General features: G+C 40.3%; 1 protein-coding gene across 1 annotated transcript; it reads right to left on the reverse strand.

Annotated features, from left to right (window-relative positions):
• Positions 1-4,699: 4,699 nt before the first annotated feature.
• PIGM (phosphatidylinositol glycan anchor biosynthesis class M) lies at positions 4,700-17,876 on the reverse strand. The gene has a single exon (XM_070497124.1). The coding sequence runs from the start codon at positions 17,713-17,715 to the stop codon at positions 16,444-16,446; it is 1,272 nt and encodes a 423-aa protein (XP_070353225.1). The 5' UTR covers positions 17,716-17,876; the 3' UTR covers positions 4,700-16,443.
• Positions 17,877-23,014: the final 5,138 nt, after the last annotated feature.

Consider the following 23,014-nt stretch of genomic DNA (forward strand, 5'->3'; position numbering starts at 1 on the left):
GAAAACAAACAGGCTGTTTATACTGAGAAGTGGCACATTTCTCCTTTGCAACCTTAAATGCAAAAGTGTCATTCAATAGCAGAGCAGATAATAAATCTGTGTAATGGAAAGTGATACGGCAGTGGGGCTGAGTGTGCTCCAGCTATGTACTTCAGCATGGATGAATCCCAGACACATAATATTGGACAAAAGGAGTGTCATAAAAATACAGCATGATTCTATGTATTTAAAGATCATGGGGCCGGCCTGGTGGCACAGCGGTTGAGTTTGCATGTTCTGCTTTGGTGGCCCAGGGTTTGCCTGTTTGGACCCAGGCCCGGACCTATGCATCACTCATCAAGCCATGCTGTGGCAGGCATCCGACATATAAAATAGAGGAAGATGGGCACAGGTGTTTGCTCAAGGCTAATCTTCCTCAAAAAAAACAAAAGATCAAAAACAGCCAAATCAAACAACATATTGTTTAAGGATACATATCTAAGAGGTCAAACCATAAGCAAAAAGTGGGCGGACATTAACTAAAAATTCAGGATAGTGGTTTCATTTGGGGAGGAAGTCGAGGAACGCCATTGGACAGCAACTTCTAGGTGTTGGTGAGGTTCTATTCCTTAGGATGGTGGCTACAGGGGTGTTTGTTTTATTATTGTCCTTTATATTGTACAAATACATGTTATACACTATTCTGTATATATAATATGTTTCACATAAAAATTGTTTAAAAAGACATCTCAATTAGAAAATAAAGAATAGATATAAATAAAAATTAACTTTTTAAGGATTTAAAGAATTGTACCAGTTAACACAATAACAAAATTAAGCACGAGAAGGAGTAGGAATATTGCATGAAGTATATTTCAAGAAAAAAAATCGATAAAGCATCAAAAAAGAGAGAGGAAGATTACAATGGATGAATCTTATTTATGAAAATAGATGCAAAATTCCTAATTGTTTTTTAATAGGAAATTAGACTAAGAGGCTTATTATTAGGGTTTATCAGGTACTATTAGGTATTGCTAGAGTTTATAATAAAAATATGCACATGGGTAAACATTGGAAGATCTCTTATTATAATGTATTAAATTCAGAGAAAAGTCTCAGGATAATACAAGTAGATGCTTAAAAGTCATTTGATCAAATTAAACACCTTTCACTGATATTAATAAAAAATCAAACCATCAGTGGACAAAAAAACATACCTCTTTGACAGAATGAAAAATGTCTACTTCATACTTAAAAGTCAAACACTAAGGGCATTCTCATTAAAATTGGGTATGACATAAAGATGTATGCTATCACGACCATTATTCAGAGTTATTAGGAAGTTTTAGGCAAGTGCAATAAAGTAAGAAAAATATGTATTGGAAAACAGAAGACAAAAGTATAATTTTTTGCATGATGACATCATTACTTGAAAAATCAAACAAATTAACTGAAAAACTGATTAGTACTAATTAGAGAGTTCTTGTAATGTGCCCAGTTGCAAGATAAATATACAAAACTCAATAGCAGTGAGCACAACCCAAATGCCCTCAGGCAGACAAAGAAAAGTGAAGCCAACGGGTGGGAACCTTCCTCGGCTATAGGAGGTCACTGCTTCCCGGCTCCTGCACATCTTTGTCAAGAAGGTAAGTGAGCCCAGAGTTGCTAGATATTCTGATTTTTCAAGAGAATTTGTAAAATCAGATTTTTGTATAAAATTTCCTGACTTTTATATGCAGATAATTAATTCAAAAATTATCTGAATATATCCATAGGCTAGATATGATTATGGTCCTCCAGTGTGCAACTTTTGATCAGCAGTTTCTTATATAACTAATCTGCAAATATAATGGGGGACGTGAAACGGGACAAAAATTAATTAATTTTTAAGTAGCTAACCATTTAAAATAAATAAAATTAAACTTCTCCTTCTTACATTATACCAAATGAAGTCCACAGGGTAAAGATTTAAATGTAAAAAATGAAACTAAACAAGCACTAGAAAAAATATATGGCTAAATATTTATATAATCTTGGGCTGGGGATGGCTTTCTAAAAATAACAACAAATAGAGAAATTATAAAAGGAAAAGACTGACCTTGATTACATGTACTTTTTAACCATTTCAGGTCAAAAAATAAACAGCCAGTGGCAGACTAGGAAAAATATTTAAAACAAATGGGATCAATGTCTCTTCTATAGAGACACTGGTCTTAAAAATCAATAACAAGCACCTCCAGAAAATATCAAGCAGACGATGAGGAAGAGTAATTCACAAAATAAGAAATGCCGATGGCTAATGAGCGTATGATAAATGTTCAACCTCACCAGTAATTAAAGAAATACAAATTAAACCAATGGTGCAATGCCATCTTTCCCTATTGACTTGACAAAGATTATTAAAAATTGTTTTTGAGGTCCAATGTTGACAAAGGCATTTATTGTTGGTACATTTATTTATTGTACACGAACACAACTTGTAGAACAATTTGGCAATATGTGTCTGAACCATATGACCCAGCATTCTATTCCTAGAAGTTTAGTCTAAGGAAATAAGAATATATACACGGATTTAGTTGCAAGGATGTCATTACTGATAGGACAGCAGAATGCAAAAACAATAACAAAATCAGAAGAATGCAAACACTGATTAAGAAACAGCTAAATTATTACATTCATACGTGAAATTCTTAGTAGTCATTTAAACTCTGAGGAAATCTTGAAAAATATTTATTATTGAAAGATATTCACAATACATTGCTAAGGGTTTTTTCTAAGTCTATTTTTAATTAAATCTATTTTAAATTAAAACAAATAAAATTAAGTTTATTTTAATTTTAAATTAGTGTGACTCCAAACTACACAGTATATATAGAGATCAGAAAGGATACCTCCCAAGTGGTTATCTCTGGATTGTGGAATCATAATTACTGTGTTCCAAATTTCCTTTTTTAACATTTTGTTTTTGTTTTTCTATAGTGAACATATTGTTTGGATAACAAGGAGGAAAACTTTATTTTTTTCAGTTATTTTTTGTGTATGTGTGAGGAAGATTGGCCCTGAGCTAACATCTGTTGCCAATCTTCCTCTATTTTATGTAGGATGCTACAACAGCATGGCCTGACAAGTGGTGCGAAGTCGACGCCTGGGATTCGAACCCACGATCCCCAGGTCGCCAAAGTGGAGCACAGGAACTTAACCACTATGCCACCGGGCCAGCTCTGGAAAAGTTTATTTTTAACTAAAAAATAAAGCTGAGGTCCTCAGTGGACTCATTGATTAATAGATACTTAGCTGTATTAGAAGTAGCTAGACATAGTTCATATGCTTTAGTTTGCTGTGTGTGTGTGTGTGTATAATATATACACTAATATAATCAGTAGGCTTACCTTTCTACTTATGATTTGCTTGGACTGCTTTTAAAATAAAGTCATATGCTAAACGCTGGTAAAGAGAGCCACCCCAGCAATATGTAAAATGCCAGAAGAGAGCTTAGGCAGATTGAATTGAACACTCTGAAAAATTAAATTTTATTGCAAATAATCCACAAAGTGGATTTTCTTATTAGAGCCGCCTATAAGTACCTGGTTTATCCACGGAAACTTAATATAGTTAATGGACCTTATACAAATATTTACAGGCCCAGGGAGAGATTTATTGGCAGACTTGGCCTTCCTTCCAGACCCATTTAACAGGGTATTCCTGCCAGCCCCTCAAACACACAGAAAGAGAAGCTAGAAAGATTTTGCCAACGATTTAGGCACTGAGAAGCGTGGAGCTGTGAAGGGTGTGACACCTACTAGAGGAATCTGAGAGTGTACTCATAAACAAGAGCAAAAGTGTCCAAAATAAACTGAGGTGCATGTAGAACCTGCAAATTAAAAGCCCACACTTTAGAAATAAAATGGCCTTTCTCTGACCTAACTGACCACTCCCCGTCTCCTTTGCCCACTGCTGCTCAGCTAGACTTCCTAATGTGGGGGTGCCCAGGGCTCGGTCTTAGGTACCTTCCCAAGCCACCTCACCCCGCCCCTTGTTTTAGGTAACCTCTGTAATCTGGTGGCTCCCGGATATATATCCAGCTGCCCCGTGACTTCCCCACTAAGACATCTGACATCTCAAACTTGACAGGTCGATTCCAACTCTGTCTTGCTCCCTAAATCTACTCTTTCCCTCAGTCTTCACAGCTCAGTAAAGGGCATGACTATTCTAGTAACCCAAGCCCAAAGCCCAGGATTCATTTCGGATTTTCCTTTTCTTCTCCCTGACGTCAAATCCATCAGCAAGTCCTGTCAATTCTCTCTCCAAATCATAAAAATACCTACTGAATCCACCCCCTTCTCACCGTGTCTAGTACTACCACCCTGATTCAAGCCATCATCGTCTCTCATCTGGATTATTGCAATAACCTCCTACTTGGGCTTTCTAGAACCCATTCTCCACTGAGTTGCCAGAATGATTTTTTTTAAAGTGCACTTTATACCTGCTTAAATCCTTCCAGGGGCTTTCTTCGCACTTAGGGAAAAAACCTCTTACTTCTCACCATGATCCACAAGGTCTATGAATGCTCTTCCTCTAATCCCCACTCCTGGCAAATTATTCTCTAGCCACAAAGGCCTTCTTTCTGTTTCTGGGATTCCAAGTTCATCCTACCTGAGGACCACCGCAATTTTTGTTTCCTTTTCCCGAAGTTCCCCCACCCTACTCCCACCCTTTCCCTATAATTAGTTTTTAAAACAGTAAGGAATTAAGAATATACATGGAGAGCACACAGTATGCAATCAGAAGACTTCGGTACTCGTCCCCCACTATTTGCAAGATATAAGACCCACTCCAAACCAATGATATCATGACTGTAGTCAACAACTGACGTTGTTCCTTGGCTCATAGTTTCTTCTTCTCTGGGACTGACTCCAACAATTTTCTCTCTGGGAAATTTAAAACCTAGACACCGAGATCCAGAGACTGGAGGTCACTGGAGCTAGTCACCTGCTGTGGAAGTCCCCAAATTGCCCAATTTCTTGCTTCCCCAGACTTCCTTGTTCAGCTCTTTCCTTGGAGTTTATGAACTACCCAGTATTCTTTAAATAGGTCCTTTAGATAAAGTTGGTTTCTGTAACTTACAAATGAAATTAAAGGACTCCAACTTAATTGCCAATTCTGCTTCCTAGAACTCAGCCTTACAGAATCCTTCTCTTACCAGTGGCTATTGGTTCACCCAGGGCATCTGTGGAATCTAAAATCAGATTGATTTTGGCATACATAGAACAATTTAATATTCATCATTTTCCCTCTCATGCGCATGCTCACACACACACACTCCTGCATGCTCTCCAAGTCCTCTCATCATCCTTTGTAACTTTTCTCCAGCATCCTTGGGGCTGAATTCTGCTCTGCCTTATTGTTTGCTCACAGCTCAGCTCTCCACTGCATGCTCGCACGTACACGAAGGGGCCTCATGCCTGCACATCAGTAAATCTGAACTCTGAAAGGAAAACCTCTCCCTCCTAGGAGGAATTCACTTTCCTTGCCTTACCCAGATTATCTTCTTTCTACTTCATTGTCCCCAGTGACTGTGTTTCAATCACCAGGGCAGGGGGCTTCACTTTTTGGAGGTCAGGGACCCCTTTGATGTAAGCTACAGACATTTTTCACAAAAAGTACATACACACACACACACACACAGTTTTGCTTGCAACAAAAGCTCTTGGATTCCTGATTAAGAATCACTTCACTAGGAATAGTACTTCTGTGACCTCCCTCTGCCCCTATGTACACACACCACCATTAATTCCCACCCTTCTCTATTGATGACTCATCCTCGCCTCTGTTCAGCTGCCAGAGATACTGATAAAATAAACCTGGTTCCTCCCTCCTAGAGTTTATTGTGCTAAGGAAAAAAAAAAACCACAGAAAGCGTCCTTAACAATTATAGGCAGTTACACTTATGAGTCATTAAAAGCTTCGCCCATAGGCACACTTGTCCAGGACAAACATTTTAAAATTTCCTAGATTACAGTTTATCTCCCACAAGTTACATATTAAATCATCTCTCACAAGTTACATATGAAATCCTTTCCTTCCTGGGGAGGCATTCTTGGCCCCCGGCTGAGATTAGGACACAGCGAGTCTTATCAGCAGCATACTTGTCAAGAATTTTTGGGGTGGGTTATTTCCTGGGAAGATTATCACAATTATCATAATCTCATCCATTTTTTGTCGTCAGTTTCAGAAGATGCCATTTTTGGCCTTGTTCCCATATTCTAGAGATGTTGTCAATTTGAAACCTGCAGCTTCCTATACATTGACTCTACCTGCTAATTAGGAAAGAGGTCTGAAAATGCTGGAGCTTTCTGGGTTGACTTCTCCAAGCTAAATTAAAGTCTACTGAGGAAAAGAAAAAGTGGAGAAGAGAAGAAAGACAGAAAGAAGAAAGACTGATCGATGCAGTAGAGAAAGAACCATAAAATTAGAGGCAGGTCAGGGACTAGATATTTTTTCCTCCCAACACCAGTGGCTCACAACTGGCCCCAGCCCCTAAGGCTTCTCTGCAGCCCAGCTGGGCTTCCAGCAGATGCATTTATTTTGTTTGATTACTTGCTTTTCAATAGAGTCAACATGGTCTAGAGCAGGGTTTCTCAACCTCGGCACTATCGATATTTGGGGCCAGATAAATCCTTGTGGTGGGTGCCTTCTGGTGCAACGTAGGATGTTTAGCAGCATCCTTGGCCTATACTCACTAGATGCCAGTAATCTCTCCCAGTTATGACAACCAAAAATGCCCCCAGCATGGGGGGCAAAATTGCCCCTGACTGAGAATCACTCAATAGAGGAAAGTTTCAGAGTTAGACAGACTTAGGTTCCAACTCTAGCTCCATCCCTTACAAGCCTATGACCTTGAAAAAAAAACTACTTGTGCCTGTTTTCTTGTCAGTGAACAATACTTCCCTCAAAAAATTGTTTTGAGAATGAAATATGTGAATATTTATTATAGATATTATTATAGATATAAATATGAAATCATATTTCATATAGATTCACAATAGGTGCTCAGTAAACATTCGTTCCCTCCCAGCTCCAGCTTCATTTATTTAACAAATATTTATTGAGTACCTAATGCTGTATGCAAAGGATATAAAAACAAAAGACAATTCTTGTCCTCCAGGAGCCAACCAACTCTGAGAGAGACAAATGCACCAACAACTATAACAGAGCAAGCGCATTAATAGCAATTATTCACAAATCTTACAACTCTGGCCCTATTTTTCTTTTTTGTCTTAATAGTTAACCTCTTCTCATAAGGTCACCTTGCAAGCCTCCTGATAGAGGACAGGGCCTATGAGTTGAGTCTTGAAAAATGAGTGGCAGGAGTACAGTAGGCTTAGAAGCAGCATGGGCAAAGGCTGAATATTGTGGTAGTTTCAGGAAACTATGCGTTATGCTGTGGGCTGCAGTGAGGTTGAGTAGGAGAAATTGGTGAAGATGGAGGAAGGTAAGGAATTTAGACTTTTTCTTGCAGGTCACGGAGTCCCCTAGATGCTTTCATCAAGATGGTGACAGGATGAGCTCTGCTTTGGAAAGCACACTCTGGCAGCAGTGGGGAGGATAAATGAGAGGTGGAATGGAGAGCGGGAGAGATGGGAAGCAAGACCAGTCAGGAGCTATCGATTCCAGATGAGAGATAATGAGGGCCTGAGCTGTAGAATCGGCAGTGACAATGGCAAGATGCCAGTAGGCTCCAGGGACATTACAAGGTAGAACTGACAGGATGTAGTGACTGATTAGATGGGGAGGAGGTACCAAGTGAAGAAGAAGGAATAGGAAGTGATTATAAGATTCTAGCTTAGAAAACTAGGTGGATACTGATGGCATTTAGAAATGACAGGCACCCAGAAACTGTTCCTTTTCTTTTTCACAGCTGCCACCATTGACACTGTGCAAAGGGGCCCACCATCTCCAGCTCCCACTTGACAGATTCATGTACAACTCAATTCAACAAACCTGGGAGAGTGTGTGCCACACTTAGCAGTTCAAGGACTTTCGTTGCTCCTGTCCATCTTTAGTTGGTTCTGGGAAAACCGCAGGAAAATAATATCAATGAATAAGAAATAATCATTGTCCCTAGGGAGCTCACAGTCTAGATGGCACAGACACACAAATGGGAAATTACAGTACAATGTGATCTGCACTATATAACAGAGGTACTGAATCAGAGAATGTTTCACGGTCAACCTTAAACTGAACAAGAGCTGGTGAGAGAGATAAGGGGAGGAGAAGAATGTTTTAACTAAAGAAACAGCAAATGCAAAGGCATGAAGAGATGTATGATTTGGCATGACTGTAGGGCGGGGTGAGGTGGAAGATGAAGCTGGAGATGTAGGCAAGAGCCAGGTCATCAACAGTCTTGTGAGCAAAGCTAAGGATTATCAAAGGCATAATCAATCACCAAGTGATTTTAAGCAAGAAAGTTTCAAAGAAAGCCCCTAGCACTTACTCAATACAAAACAGGTAAGATAACCAGTATCTCAGTACCTAGTGTTAAAAGATAAACTGAGGCATATTAAAAATTTTAAGAGTTTATTTGAGCAAAAAACTATTCCAATCAGGCAGCACCAAACTGGAAGTGGTCAGGAGCACTCCACCAATAGGAGCCAAGAGACTTACAGAGAAGAGGCTGAAGCAAAGTGAGGAAACGATTTGATTGGCTATGGCTTAAGTTTGCCTTATTTGGAAAAGCTCAGTTGGCTGTTTGTGAATGATTGTCCTTAGGTTTTGATTTCTTAACCTTGAGTCATTCACAGGCGTAGGTTTTGCTTTGCTTACATAGGCTGCCGAGGTATTAGAACTACCTCAGTTTAATGGCCTCCTTCTTTAATTAACACCAGTACATATGAAGTTCCATGCTAGCTTTGTCCAATTGATGGATCAGTGAAGTGCTCCGAACTCCTTTATATGTATTTTGCTCTAGCCATTGTCACACTGAGTCACTATCACCTGTCCATCTGCATCCTCTAGTAGACACTGTGAGTTCCTTGAAGCCAGGGCTGTTGTCACCATCCTTATATCTGACAAAATAGAAATGGCAGGCAATAGGATATATTGGAGTCTATGAGGAAGACATTTGGTATAAACCTAATTCGGCCTGACTTTGTTTTTTCCAAAAGAGCCTGACTGTGGCCATTGAGCACGCATTGTATATCTGCTTTAAAACATTTCCTATGGCAAGAACAAAGGCCCTTGAGATAAAGGTGCAACTTCCCCCCACATTGGCATTTCCTTAGGGATAAGCATCTTTCCTCAGGCTAGGAACTGATTGCTGCGCTCACCTTTGACCACCCAGCTCACCTGTGACCACTCAGCTCGAGAGAGCAGACGTGCCACCCTGCTGTGTTCACCGAGACAGCAGACCTACCTGCTGTGTCCATCAATCGCTGTGCCCACAGAGCAGTCTCACGACTATTGTAAAAGGGACATTTCAATCCTATGTGAAACATCCTCTCTGGGGGTATATAACCACTCTGTGCACCCCACTTCTTCGGTGCCCTTTCTTCCTTTGGGAAGAAAGGCCCCGGGCCACGGTCCTCAGATTTCAGCTCAGAATAAACTCACCCAAATTTTCATTTATAGATTGGTTATAGATTATTTTCGTTGACATAACCCAGTTGAGTTGAGTGCCTGGCACAAAGCAGGCTCTCAGCATTGACTAAATGAATGAACCATCTGTTGGACAACTTTTTCCTGAATTTGCTACTTTCTAGGGTCATCTTCTCACCATATCTAAAGGCAGTAGAGAGAAAGCAGCAGTAAGTTTGGCTCCAGAAGATCTGGCTTCTGGCCTTGTCTCATGTACTAATTCTGACTTTGGGCAAAGTGCGTATCTTCTGAGCCTTAGGGTTCTCATCTGTGAAAATGAGATTTAAAAAAATCCTCACATCTCAAAATAATGTGTAGAAGTGCTTTGTAGCATTGCTCAAATATAAGTTGTTTATACGTGTACATTTCCCCTTTCTTATAAATTAACCTGTGCTCAAAACACAGGAAAAAAATAGGTTGAACCCAAAGTTATTGCTTTATAGGCCAGTACAAATAAATGTTAATTGTATGTTTCAACTAACATTCATGTTGTTCTACTAGATGCTGTGATTTATACTCTGGCTGCTCCTTGCTCGCTCCATCAGTTATACTCTCTTCTTGCCGTACTTTAAACATGCCAAGCTCATTCCTACCTCAGGGCCTTTGCACTGTTATTCACTCAGCAAGGCATACTCTTCCCCAGATAGTTGCATGAATATCTTCACTTCCTTCAGGTCTCTGCTCAAGTGCCACCTCATCAGGATGCCTTCCCTAAGCACTTTATCTAAAACAGCACCCACTCCTCTCCTCACTGCCATCACTCTCTACTTCCTTAGTGTGCCATATTTTTCTTTATGACAATCATCACAATCAGGTATTGGGTTATTCCTTGCCGCCCATGAAAATGTAAGCTCCATAAAGAGTCTTTTCCTCACTCACAGCTGCATCCACAATGCCTAGAACAATGCCTGGCACATAGAAGATACTCCAAGCATTTTGCTAAGCAGTTTGCTAAATAAACAACATTTGGTAAATAAATGAAGTTTTTCACTGTAATCACCTATCATCATACAGTATTAAGAGACTTGCAAAATACAGACAAATTAGAATCAGAAGACCTAGTCTTGCCATTAACAAGCTGTTTGGCCTTGGAAAGTCGCTTGTTTCCGAGCCTCAATTTTCTTATCTGTAAAATAGGAATAGCAATATCCTCTGCTTACCCATTTTACGAATCACATGATTGTTGTGGAACTCAATGGGGTCTCATATAGCATTTTATTAATAGGGTATGTTTCTGTCTTTCTGTTACCTCTTCAAGAGCATGGACCTTGTCTTACTCATCATTTGGAGGACTTGGCACAGGGCCTGGATCTATAAATAATTCCCAGAAGACTGGAGAGCAAAGGTAGTTAAAAATTTCCTTTGTGAAATGAATTAAGTTTCAAATATTCATGCTTCAAATTATTTTTAAATAGTCACTATAAGTGTCATTTCATTTTACATAGCAGACATAACAATTAGCAAAGTGTCTGAGCAGCTAGGAATATTCCCATTTAGTCTGGTTTTTGTTCAGGATAATGAATATGAATGCTTGTTTTGACTAAATGAATGGTTCTCCTGGATCAGCACTAAATAAATGCTTGTGCTATTCTGATGCTTCTGACCCAGGCAGAAGACATGTGCTTCCATCAACAGAGCAGCAACCCTCGAATGACCCCTCAACACAATGGAGAAAAGAAGTGCTGTGTAACTTAGGGGCATGAGTCAAACCCCCAACTACTTAGTCGGCTAACGTATGACAGGAACACACAAATACAAAATTGTCAAGCCAGAACCAGATGTCTGAAAAATCTGTACGTACATTTTCACATATAACTACTATCCTTTCAAAAAATCAGATTAAGGTTAGAAGACATAAAGTTACAGTACAGGTAGTTAAAACAATTATTTAGTATGAATCCAGGTTCTTTTCCTATATCCGTTAGACTGGAGAAAAAAAGCTAAGTCTAGACTCCAAAAGGAGCTCCTTCTTTAAAGGTTTATAAACAGATGTTAAAGCTGGGGAGGCAACAGGGAACAGCTTCTCTAGTGCCAGCATAAGCACTTTGGGTATATTAACTTTTAATCCTTACAAACATTTCTATGAGGATTGAATTAGCATCCACATATCACAGATAGAAAATTAATTTTTTCTAGATATAGGGATCATGCCCTGGGTCATGCACTGGAATTTGAATCCAAGCTCTCTGAATCTGTGCTCTCTTATGCCATACTGTCAGTCTAGGTCATGAATTTTAACTGTATGAATGCACACTGCAGAATGTACACTGTGAAGCAAGAGAAATTTAATAATGATCATCTACTTTTTGGAAATTACGTGACCATAATTTCCACAGCTTGATTTACAAACAGCTGGGCTAACATGTGGTTCAGCAAATCAACTTTTTAGCCAGGCTATGGAGCAAAAGGGCATTATGAAGTCAGCAGTAACAAAAATTATACAATTTGGTGAGAGGGTTTAGATGTGAGGGGGGTTATTAAAGGTCCGGAATCATTAAAGAGAAAAGTTTAGGAATGACAGAGACTTGCACAACTGCAAGAAAACTGCCCCTCAAGGAAATACCTACAAGATCAGGAATGACACGTTGATGGGCAAGACATTTGTTAGTTAGTGCCGAGTTCCCTTTATTTTGCAGCAATCTTCATCTGCTGGGTCTGGGAACTTTGGAAAAATTCAAAACATAGTATAGTGGAAAGAGTATGACATTTAGTCAGGCAAAACTCACTTCAAATTCTAGCCCTGTCACTTACTAGTCATTTAATCTTTGAGTCTCTTTGTTCATCTACAAAATGGGAGTATGATTATCAACTCTAACGTGTTGCTGTGAAAATTAAATGAAATTATATATGGCAGAAGAGGTCCCCAAATCAATTAATCATGAAAAGCCAGAACTGACCATCATCAAGATGTAAAACCAGTTAATCAGTTGTTGGGAGAAGGGAGTAGATATTAAGAATCCAAACACACATAATCATTTACCTGGAAAACTTCTTAGCGATGATTATTACACTATGTTTTCTCAGGAGGGAGACAGAAAGACTCGCACAAAAGAATTATTTGTTCAACTTTGATGGAAGGTAAATCCCTTTACTTCTCACTTTGTTTTAAAGACCAGGGAAAGATTTAAACTTCTTAATTATGGATTATCTATCATGCTGTTTCTGTCAGGGAATCTTTGTGATCCAAGAATGTCTGTTCTTTAAGATTAAACACAAAATAATTAGGGAAATTTGAAAATGGACAGGATGTTAAATTATATTAGATAACAATATTATAGTTTCATAAGAAAAGACTTTCTAGGAGATGGTGTGAAGTTCAATGATGTTTGCAACTTCACATGGTTCAAAGAGTTACGTATATATAAATAAATAAACATAATATACATAAATAAGAATATGGCAAAATGTTAACTGCTGAACTTAGCTGGTAAGCATATGGGTAATGTTTAAAACTGTTCATAATAAAACATTGGGGGAAAAAACCCAAGAAGTTGCATTTAGGGACTGTCCCATGTGAAATCTCTCATCTTTTCCCTTTCCATTCATCATACAGATGGTTGAGGTGGGGGTGGTAGTGCAAAAAACGGCTGATAGAGAAATGTATTCAGCCATCAGTCAACTAACTAAAAGACAAGTTCTATGAAACTTTTGAAATAACGTTGTCACTTACAGAGTCAGTTAGCCAGATGGTGAGAAGTCAGTAACTAAAATCTGTGGTTTCAAGAAAGATTCTTTTGTGTAGGGGTAGGAGTGAGTATTAGCCTTTCCAATGGACCTCATCCAGGGAATTTATCTAGAGATATTTAGGGACCACATTTTGAAGACATTAAGGCAACTACAGAAGAAAATAAGTTATGTAGTCCCCTCTAGGACACAGATAATCTTAAGAAGCATCCCTCGTATGCTAATAAATAACGCTTATCTGTACGTGAGTAAATTGACCTTAAGGGATGGTCTAAGAACAAAAAGGATTATGTAGGAAATAAGCCAAAAATTTTTGTACAGCCAAAAAACTGCCGTACAATTTTACGGTGTTATTGAAGGACTAATAAAGAAACCAAAAGGATTGCAAGTGAAAAAATAAAGAGATTTTACGAAACCAGAAAACAAAAACAAATGAAATAAAAACCCCCAAGAGACAAAAAAAAAACATTTCTTGAGTTAATTTACTAAATCTTTTGTAGCATATAACCTGCAAAAAACTCTGTGTGTCTTTTAAGAAATGTCTGCAGTCCTTTAGTAGAGAATTTCTTGCAGGGCTAGATCTGGATTTGAAGGTCCCTCCAAAGAGCCCAACAGAACTCCACTGACTTTTTAAGAATGTTAAGGGAACAATCTAAAACATGAAAAATGTTTAAAGTCTTATTTAGAACATTAAAAATTAGAAGCAGGGGCTGGCCCAGTGGCGCAGCAGTTAAGTGCACACATTCTGCTTTGGCGGCCAGGGGTTTGCCGGTTCGGATCCTGGGTGCGGACACGGCACTGCTTGGCAAGCCATGCTGTGGTAGACATCCCACATATAGAGGAAGATGGGCATGGATGTTAGCTCAGGGCCAGTCTTCCTCAGCAAAAAAAAGAAAAAAAAAAAAAAGAGGAGGATTGGCAGCAGTTAGCTCAGGGCTAATCTTCCTAAAAAAAAAAAAATTAGAAGCAATCTGAAAGGTCTAACAGTGGAAGAACGATGCATTTACACTGTGAACACACATGTGATGGAATATTATTCAGCAATTTCAATGAAGTATAAAGAGTGAGCCACAAGAAAGAAAGAATGTTAAGGTAAAAAAATTAAGGAAATTAATAAGTAAATATACTTATGACTGTTAAAAAAATAGTCGGGAATACCAAAAAAACAATTATATTGGGATGCTGGAATCATATTTGTTTCCCTCCCCGCCAGCTCTATCAAATTTTTTTAAAAAGTTATTACTATAAAAGAATGAAAAAGGAAGGCAAGAATGCCATGGCTGGAAGGCCACTAGTTAAGTCACATACAAAGAGCCTCAAGATAAGACCTAACGTGAGATATGAGACTAGATATTATAAGAAAGGTCACTGTCCTCAACAATTAATTGTCTCTGCTCTTTTCATTCAAACAGCAAGCCATGCAAAACCACCGATTCTTCCTTTTTTCCTAATGGTAGGTCCCAAAAGGCATCCATCAAAGAGCCGCCTAGAGCATTGCTGATTATGACCAGCCTTCAGACAGCTTATTCTCAAAGGCTTTTTCAGGTCTGATTTGACATGAAATATACTACTTTTCTGGAGTACTTTTTTTTTCCTTTGGTGAAAGAACAATTATGTTTAGTTACCCATCTTTTAAAACCACAATTGTAAAATCCAACTCATATATTGCTACTGCATTTTAGAGGGTTAAGGAGTCCCCAACCTAGATAGGCTATGGTTAAAAAAAGAAAAAGAAATTTTTTTAGGTTGCTTGTTTGAAACTCAAAAAGCATTTTTTCCCAGAAATATTATAGTAATAAAGGAAATGGATCTGCCCACTAAGGTTTAATTTCCATAATCTCTCCCTCAATTTCCTGGCCTAGAAGACTAATGGTTACTTAGGATGCTTCCTATGCTTTCCTGGAGCCTCTCAGGCAGGTCTCCATTTCTACCACGGAATTTTCATAAGTGAGGTATTTTTCAGCTGGGAAATGCCTCGCTAACAATTTAATTTTCTATCACCTAAAATCTTCTAATATTAATTTTCACAAAACAGATAACACTTGACTAACTTAAATTTTAGATGAAAAATAGTTTTTAGGGGCCAGCCTGGTGGTGTAGTGGTTAGGTTCATGCACTTGCTTCAGTAGCCAGGGGTTCACAGGTTCAGATCCCAGGTACAGACCTACACACTGCTCATCAAGCCATGCTGTGGAGGTGTTCTACATAGAAAATAGTGGAAGATTGACACGGATGTTAGCTCAGGGACAATTGTCCTCAAGTAAAAAGGGGAAGATTGGCAATAGATGTTAGCTTAAGGCTGATCCTCCCCACCAAAAAAATATATATCCATATTTTTTTAGCAACCAGAAAATTAACAACAAAGGGGTATAAAAGAGCACTAAAATGTCCTAAGAGTTTGTGGACCTCAAACATCAAAAGCAAGATGCTGTTTTAAAATAGGTAACAACTCAAGCATAAAGATGGATGAATTTAAATTTAATCCTTTTTGTATAAAACTAAATAGTACTCTAATACCACTGGCACTAAGTGCTGAAAAAATAAGCTATAAAGCAAATACATGAAACAGTATTACAATTTAAATTCTTTGGATTCTTTATCTTCTAAGCCCCCACTTTTAATACAGAATTAGCTTTCCCAATCTAAGCACAGTAGTATTCTTTAACACTTTACACGTAAAAGCAGTACTTAAAGGGCACTTTGTGAGTTTTCAGTTATCAGGAAAGCTTTAAAAGAAAAAGTGGGGGTTAAAAGACAAGACAGCTTCAGACAGTAGCAGAGTATAACTGGAACAAATACTGGCTTAGACCTTATGTCTCTGACTACGTTCCTCTATTTTTCTACAAAAACCTTTTAACGTCTGATAGTTTCATCAGCCTTCCCATTTTTAAACAAGAAACCTTTACTTCCCATTATATCCAAGATAAATGAGCCCTAAGATTTCCTAAAGGGTAGACCTCAATTGTTGAGTTCCCTTTACATATGGCAAACATTTGTTTTAATTTCTGTTGAGACAGGGTTTTACGCTCCAAAGTGAACTTTCACTAGAGTGCTTAGGATGTTCACGAAAATTTTCCAAAGCTCTCTTTTCTGGTCCATTCAGAACAATCGGAATCGATAGAAGCAACAGGAGAACTGGAGCATATATTAGTCATACTTGATTCTCTCTGTCAGCGGTTCGCCTTTGTAATGGGAAATAATTTGAATTAGGATGGAAGAGTTGATAAGAAGGAAGAACAAACCAGCTAACCAGATAAACAGAAAGGTGTTCTGTCCTTGAAACTCAAGAACATATGCAGGAGCCAGCCATAAGGCCTGCCCTATAAACCACAACAGCAGGAGAACTACAGCTCTTTTCCAGGGCATTCTCACTAGCGGCATCACAAGGGGCAACAGGCAGAGGTACCAAAGAAAGTACTGGGAGCTGCAGACTTTGTTAAAAGTCACAAAAATGGACGTATGGAGAAAACAACAAAAGACAAGGTCTCTGTAATAGGCGAAAGACACCGCCGAAAGCAAGATAAACTGTGGTAGGAATGCGGCAATTCCCAGAGAAAAACTCCACTTGCTCTCTGCAGTCAAATACAGCATGTAGAAGTACGGAGAAAAGTTGTGCCGGATATCCCGCCTAGTCAGGTGATACAGGTAGGTGTGCTGCAAAAATTCCCAACCATATTTATAGTAGAAACCAAAGCTCAGGGCGAAAAACGTGAGTCCAGCAACTCCTACGAAGAGCAGCACAGCCCGATTACAGAGCCTCTTCAGGAACTCGCACAAACGAGCTTTGAAAGAATACCGAGATTGACGGAGGCCCTCGTCGTTGTCGCGTTCTGGAAGCAAGTGGAGAGCTATGGGGAGGATATAGGTCACCGGATATATCTTCATATGCACGGCGAAACCATAAAACACGGCGGCACAGGCGACGAGTCTTTTTTCTATGAGGTACAGGGCCATAAGTACCAGGGAGGCGACGATCGCGTCCGCACTGCCCCGGCTGGATACCGCCATGGGGAGGGGGTTAAGAAGCCAGAACACACAGTAGCCGCAAGCCTGGCGGCGACCCAGCCCCTTAAGAAGCAGCAGGCGGTATTGGAGGAAAGCGGTGAGGAGGTCGCAGCTGATGAAGAGAAACTTTCCAAAGAGTTCATTGAGGTAGATGTTGGGGGTGAGGAGCCAACCTAGTAGCGGAGTGTAACGGTACGTCACCCTCAGATAAGGGGAGCGCCCTTCCGTGATGAAGCGCGCGGCGTCCGTGAACACCTGGTAGTCGATGTCTGTATACCGCACGAGCAGGGTCCGGTCCTGGAAAACCCCATAGAAAACCAGGGCGACTCGGGCAAGGAAGGCCACCCCAAACACCCCGAGGGGGGACACCCGCAGGTTCAGGAACCATTCTCCCCAATGCTTGGTCGGCACCATGATCTGCCTGCTCAAAAGCCGCTCAGCCCCAGTTCCAAACAGCCTTGGAATCTCTGACCTTCCCTTCGGTTCCTCGCCTCAGGCGGCCAGCGCATCTCCTACCAGTGGAGCTACCAACTGAAACAACTGCAGACGATCACTTCCGGCATGAAGCCCCGCCCCCGTCCTGCTTCCGGTCGCCGGTCCCGCGCCCGGCCCTCAGTGGCTCCAACTGGAGAATGTCCTTCCTCTGGATTGGCTGTCTCGGCTGCTTCCTCTGGCGGGGGCGGGATTTCCGGTCTGTGGAGCAGGTGACTTCCACTTGCCGGGAAGACCCGGGCTGGCTAGCGTTTTTAAGGCGCCGAGTGGGTTTTGTTTGTGAATGACTGCTTCTGTCGGCGGAGACGGACCTGTGAAACGAAGTGAGCTTCAAGCTACATTCCTCAGGCTTGAGCCGGAGACCTGAGAGTGAAAAATGTAGGAGTGAAGGAAAAAGAAACCTGAGATAGTTTCTCAGGCTTTCCTCTGCCGGCTCGCCGGTAATCCCGGGGGTCTGTTGAGGGCCGGGCTAAAACGAGTTGAAGGGGGCCCAGGGTGTGTATGTCCCGTGCAGTATTTGGGGTTTACTTATATTTTGAAATTGGTAGTTTCTCTAAATTCGAATTTAAATCGGCGGCCAGTGTTTTATCCGGCAACCCTAGGTGGAGGGGCGGAAAGGGCGGACAGGGAAGCTTCATAGATTTCCTCAGCTGTGTGGTGCCTCCATGCCTCAGCCCAGTTGTATTCGCCCTTCTTTCTGTCAAGGTTGCCTTCCCCTCCTCAGTCAGTAACTAACCCGTTAGACCTCGGCTGGAGCGTTAATTCCTAAAAGCATATCCTGGCGCTCAGCTTACTTTTTCATCACCCGGTGGGACTGAAATGCAGATTCTCTCCGCTGACTGAGGGTAAACAGACTGGGGCAAAGGGGCTCTAAGCTCCAGAAAATCATTCACCCAGAAGACCCTGCCCTTCATAAAAGTCTTGTCTAGTGCCTGCCATCTTAGTGGTGCAAAACTCCCTTTTGGAATGACCATTCCTTTATTATAGTGTTTGCCATAACTGATTTTTGATAACTGATGTTTTGTTTGTTCTCTTCGCAGTGTTCCATCAGGACGCTTTGAGGTCTTTGAGAACAGATTATCTTGTTCTTTTCTGTACCTCAGCATCTAAGACATTACCAGACTTATAGTAGACATTCCATAAAGGTTGAATTGACTTTGGATGTTCCTCTTACCAGAATACCTCTAGAGTGGCATCCTTGGAGTGCTCCTAACTCCCAGTCCTTTTCTCTTTCGAATGTGCTTTACCTATCTCAAGTTCTGTCCCCGTTCACGCACCCCACTCCAACCCGGCTTCCATGAACTTCTCACCAAGGACTCCAGCCCATTCGCTCTTTCCCTTCTGTGGGCATTTATTACACTTATAGTCTGCATTGCAGAATTTCATAATTTATTTTAGATTGTATTCATAACCCTTTCAATGAGAATTTAGGGTTTTTGAGGTCAGGAATTATATCTTATCCTTAATTTTTTTCAATTACTCATAATTTATTGCAGTCTTAGGCACATGGTAAATGTTCAGTAAATACTGACTGATTTGATTTTACAGATTGATCCTGCTTCCTGGGCAAAGTCTTCTAGTCTAGCATTAAGGAGACGAGATGACTCCATCCAGTCTGAACATCCAGCTCCCAAGACTACCCTCCACTCATCCATCACACGATTTACATTTGTCCTTTGGATAACCATGTTAACCTTCTACGTTCCATTCATATTCTGATATCTCTTTGTCCTCTTATGTGCCGTGGTGTAATTATATGCCTTATATTAATAATTGCTTTTAACTTTTTTCTTTTTGCAGTACAGTAGCTATACATACAGTGGCAGCACATCACTATGCAAATGATCATGATGATGATTTCTAATAGCCAGCTTTGTTGAGGACTTATTTGCAGTGTGTCAGGCATTGTGCTAAATACTAATGTGTAAGGTAGATATCCCACCTTCACAAATGAAGATATCAAGGCTTATGGACATAAAGTAATTTTCCTAAGTCACATAGTCAACTAGTGGCAGAGCAGGAACTTAAAAGTAAGTCTGTCTGGCCCAGAGTATTCTTAACTACTGTGTGGCTAACCTGCAGATACAGTGTTGATGATGAGTTCTAATTTCCCCCTCTGCTTTCTCATTGATCTCTTGTCTGAATCTCTCTGAGATTCTCTCTCACTGTGACTCTGTCCTAGTGTTGCGAGGCTCTGAGTGTTGGTTTATTGACCCTGCCCACACCTTTGTAAAGAATCCCTTCGTTATATCTTGTCCATGTAGCCCATTGAGTGTGTCATCCGTTTTCTGCTGGAACTCTGACTACTATCAATCACTTTCTTTTTTTTGTAGATCTTGCTTATATTTCTTGCTTTGTAATTTCTTTTAAATGTATTCCTAATTCCTTTCATGCTCGGCATCCTGCACCTTAGTTTAGACCTTCAACAACTCAATTTAATAATATATATTGAACACCTATACTGTACTAGGATCTGTAACATTTACCTTCCCCCAAGCTTTTGCAAGTCTCTTAACTGGTTTAGTGTTTCCTGTCTCTATTCTACTGCCAGATTTATATTCATAAACAGAACTTTAGTTAGATTCTTTCCTTCCTCAAACATCTTCAGTAGCTCCCAACTGCCTATAGAAAAAAATAAAAAACTATTTAGCCTGATATTCAGTCCCTCCATTACCCTACCTTTTCAACCTATTGACCTAGAAAGCCGTCTACTCCAGGTTTATTAACCATCCCTTAAATATGCTTTGTGCCTTCTTCCTATGATGCTTTTGCTCATGCTGTACCACCTCTTCATGTATATACCATTTGTCCTCCAATGCTGGGCTCAAACCTCAACTCCTCTGTAAACTCTTCCTAGACCTTAACTAGTGGAAGTGATCTCTCTTTCCCCAAAACAGTGGTGTTTATTGTCTGTTCTTTTTCTTTTTAACAATTATGGCTTATGAAATATGTTATCTAAATCTTTTATGTTCATTTGACAGATATACCAGCTCCACTGCATACTAGCTCTGTGAACTTTAGGCACGGTCCTTCCCTCACTCTTTTCTTCCTTCCTTCTGCTGCATTTGTTGAGCATCCTACATGCTGGGTGCTGTACTAAGTGCTCAGCTGTACTGGTGACCAAACACTGACATGAATTCCATCCACATGGCACTTAAAGTCTAGTGAGCGAGACAGACATTAGTCAAATAAATTCACAAATGATGTAAAATTGCCACTGTGGTTAAGTGCTATGAAGAGAGGTCCATGGTGCAATCATAGCTTTTAACAGGGGGGGCTTCGGTCTAAGATGGATATAGTAAGAGTTGTCAAGGTTGGGGATTGGCAGGCAGTAGGGAGAGTTCTACCAAAGGAATAGCAGGTACAAAGCCCAGTAAGACTGTATGTCCCTCGATAGCATGTATCATGTCTTCTATTTCTTTGTTACTTGAAAGGCACCTTCTGTATAATAGGAACTCATTAAACATTTGCTGATTTTTCTTGAATGGTACGTCAAATGTGTTCTAACCAGACCTCTTAGATTGATACCATCCCTTGCCTAGTGCCTGTCCCTGTGAAATGTTTTCCACAGAGGTCTCACTCTTCAGAACATGTTGTTAACGGGATATCTGACCCTTAGTGTATGCTGCTTGTTATTTTATCTTGTTTTCCTCACAAGTTTGTAAGTTTCCTCAAACGTTAAGGGACTGTATATTTCATATATCTTATTTATCTATCTGTGTCTTATGACTCATCCCTAAACTGGTGTTTCCTAAATGTTGTAGGTAATCATTTATTGATGATGATAAGAATCCCAGTTTTCTCCCTCCTTCTCCCTCTGTACTTCCATTTCTGGGGAATGAGAGTCAGTGACTGTGGCATCTTTTGCTTCTCATCGGAGAGAATTCAGGGCTAGATATTGAAAACCAGGCCTTTTGCAAGCTAATGATCGATAAGAGCAGAAGAGAAATCCATTCTTTTGAGAGCTGGGGGAAGAAATGCTCAACAATTAAATGAATGGGCTTATAGAGCCTTGAGGATATATAAGGAACGTCTACACGGTAGCATGGAAGGGAAATTGGGCTCATGATCACTGGCCAAAAGGGACAATGCCCAGGATCCAAAGCAACTTGACTTACCTGAATTAAGCTGAACCAATTTTCAGATTCTGGGTCTTAACATTTTTTTTAATATGTCCTTTAAAAACTGCATTGAAAGGTATTTGTTAAAGGATCCTAAAGTTAATGAGGGGAGGTGTGGGAAAGGAGGGAATGGATGATGGCAATGAAGGGGAAAGGCCTGGCCACATGGTCAGAAAGGCTTCCAGCACAGCCTCATTCGACTCTCCTTTCCCATTGGTAGGCCTATGAGTTCAGGCCTTAATAATAGGATTGATTCAGATTTCTAAAAGAAGATAGAGTAAAGAACAGAGATTCATCCATTTTATTTAGTAGGTTGCTCTGAACAGACAAAAATAAACCAAAAAAATCTCACATCTTTTTCCTAAGTAAATTTGACCTGGTTTAGTCCTTAATGCAATGAATGGAAAAACCATCTCTAGATACTTCTGCTTCAGTAGAGTTGGCCATTACTGAGCCTGGAGGCCCATGCTAACTTTACAGCAAAGGTAGTGTGTTATTTTACAAATAAACTAGGTTCACTAGCAGGGGTAAAGGACCAAGGGAGCAGCGCTGGGGAGAGGGCAGTATCCCCAGCTTGTAGCAATAGTATAACTGGCTTCCTTTCTCTGCATAGACCTCATGGGGAAATCCCTGGATGGTCTTATTAGCTGACAGAGATCAGAGGGATAACGAAGTGAAGTACACAGAAGGGATTTCAGAAGCCTCTCATGTCCCTGCACCATCCCCCAGGCAGGTGGTAGCCCCACTCCTTATTTTCATACAGAAGCAACAAAGCCAAAGCACTACCTCCCCCATGCCCAAATGCCAGGATTGGGACTTCTAGCATAGAGAGCATTCTCTTTGGGCAGCTTGCAGCCATACAGAGGGCTGGCCCTCTGCCTTGGGAGTATCTTCGGCCCAGCAGCTCTTTCATCCTGGCATTTGGATTCTAGGGTTGAGGTTTCCCTTCAGTGCCTCCCACACACCAGTGTTCAGCATCTCAGTTTAATAGCCATCACTTCCAAGGGCTGGAGCTCCAGTTGCCCCCACCTTGTGGAAGAAGGGGAAATACAGCCCACTTCAAGAGAGGAAAACAGAAGGGTGTTTTTATTTTAAAGCAA

Source organism: Equus asinus, chromosome 25, assembly GCF_041296235.1.
Source record: "Equus asinus isolate D_3611 breed Donkey chromosome 25, EquAss-T2T_v2, whole genome shotgun sequence".
Taxonomy (NCBI): Eukaryota; Metazoa; Chordata; class Mammalia; order Perissodactyla; family Equidae; genus Equus; species Equus asinus.

Coding starts and splice junctions, on each gene's coding strand:
- PIGM (XM_070497124.1), bottom strand. CDS start 17,715: ATGGTGCCGACCAAGCATTGGGGAGAATGGTTCCTGAACCTGCGGGTG.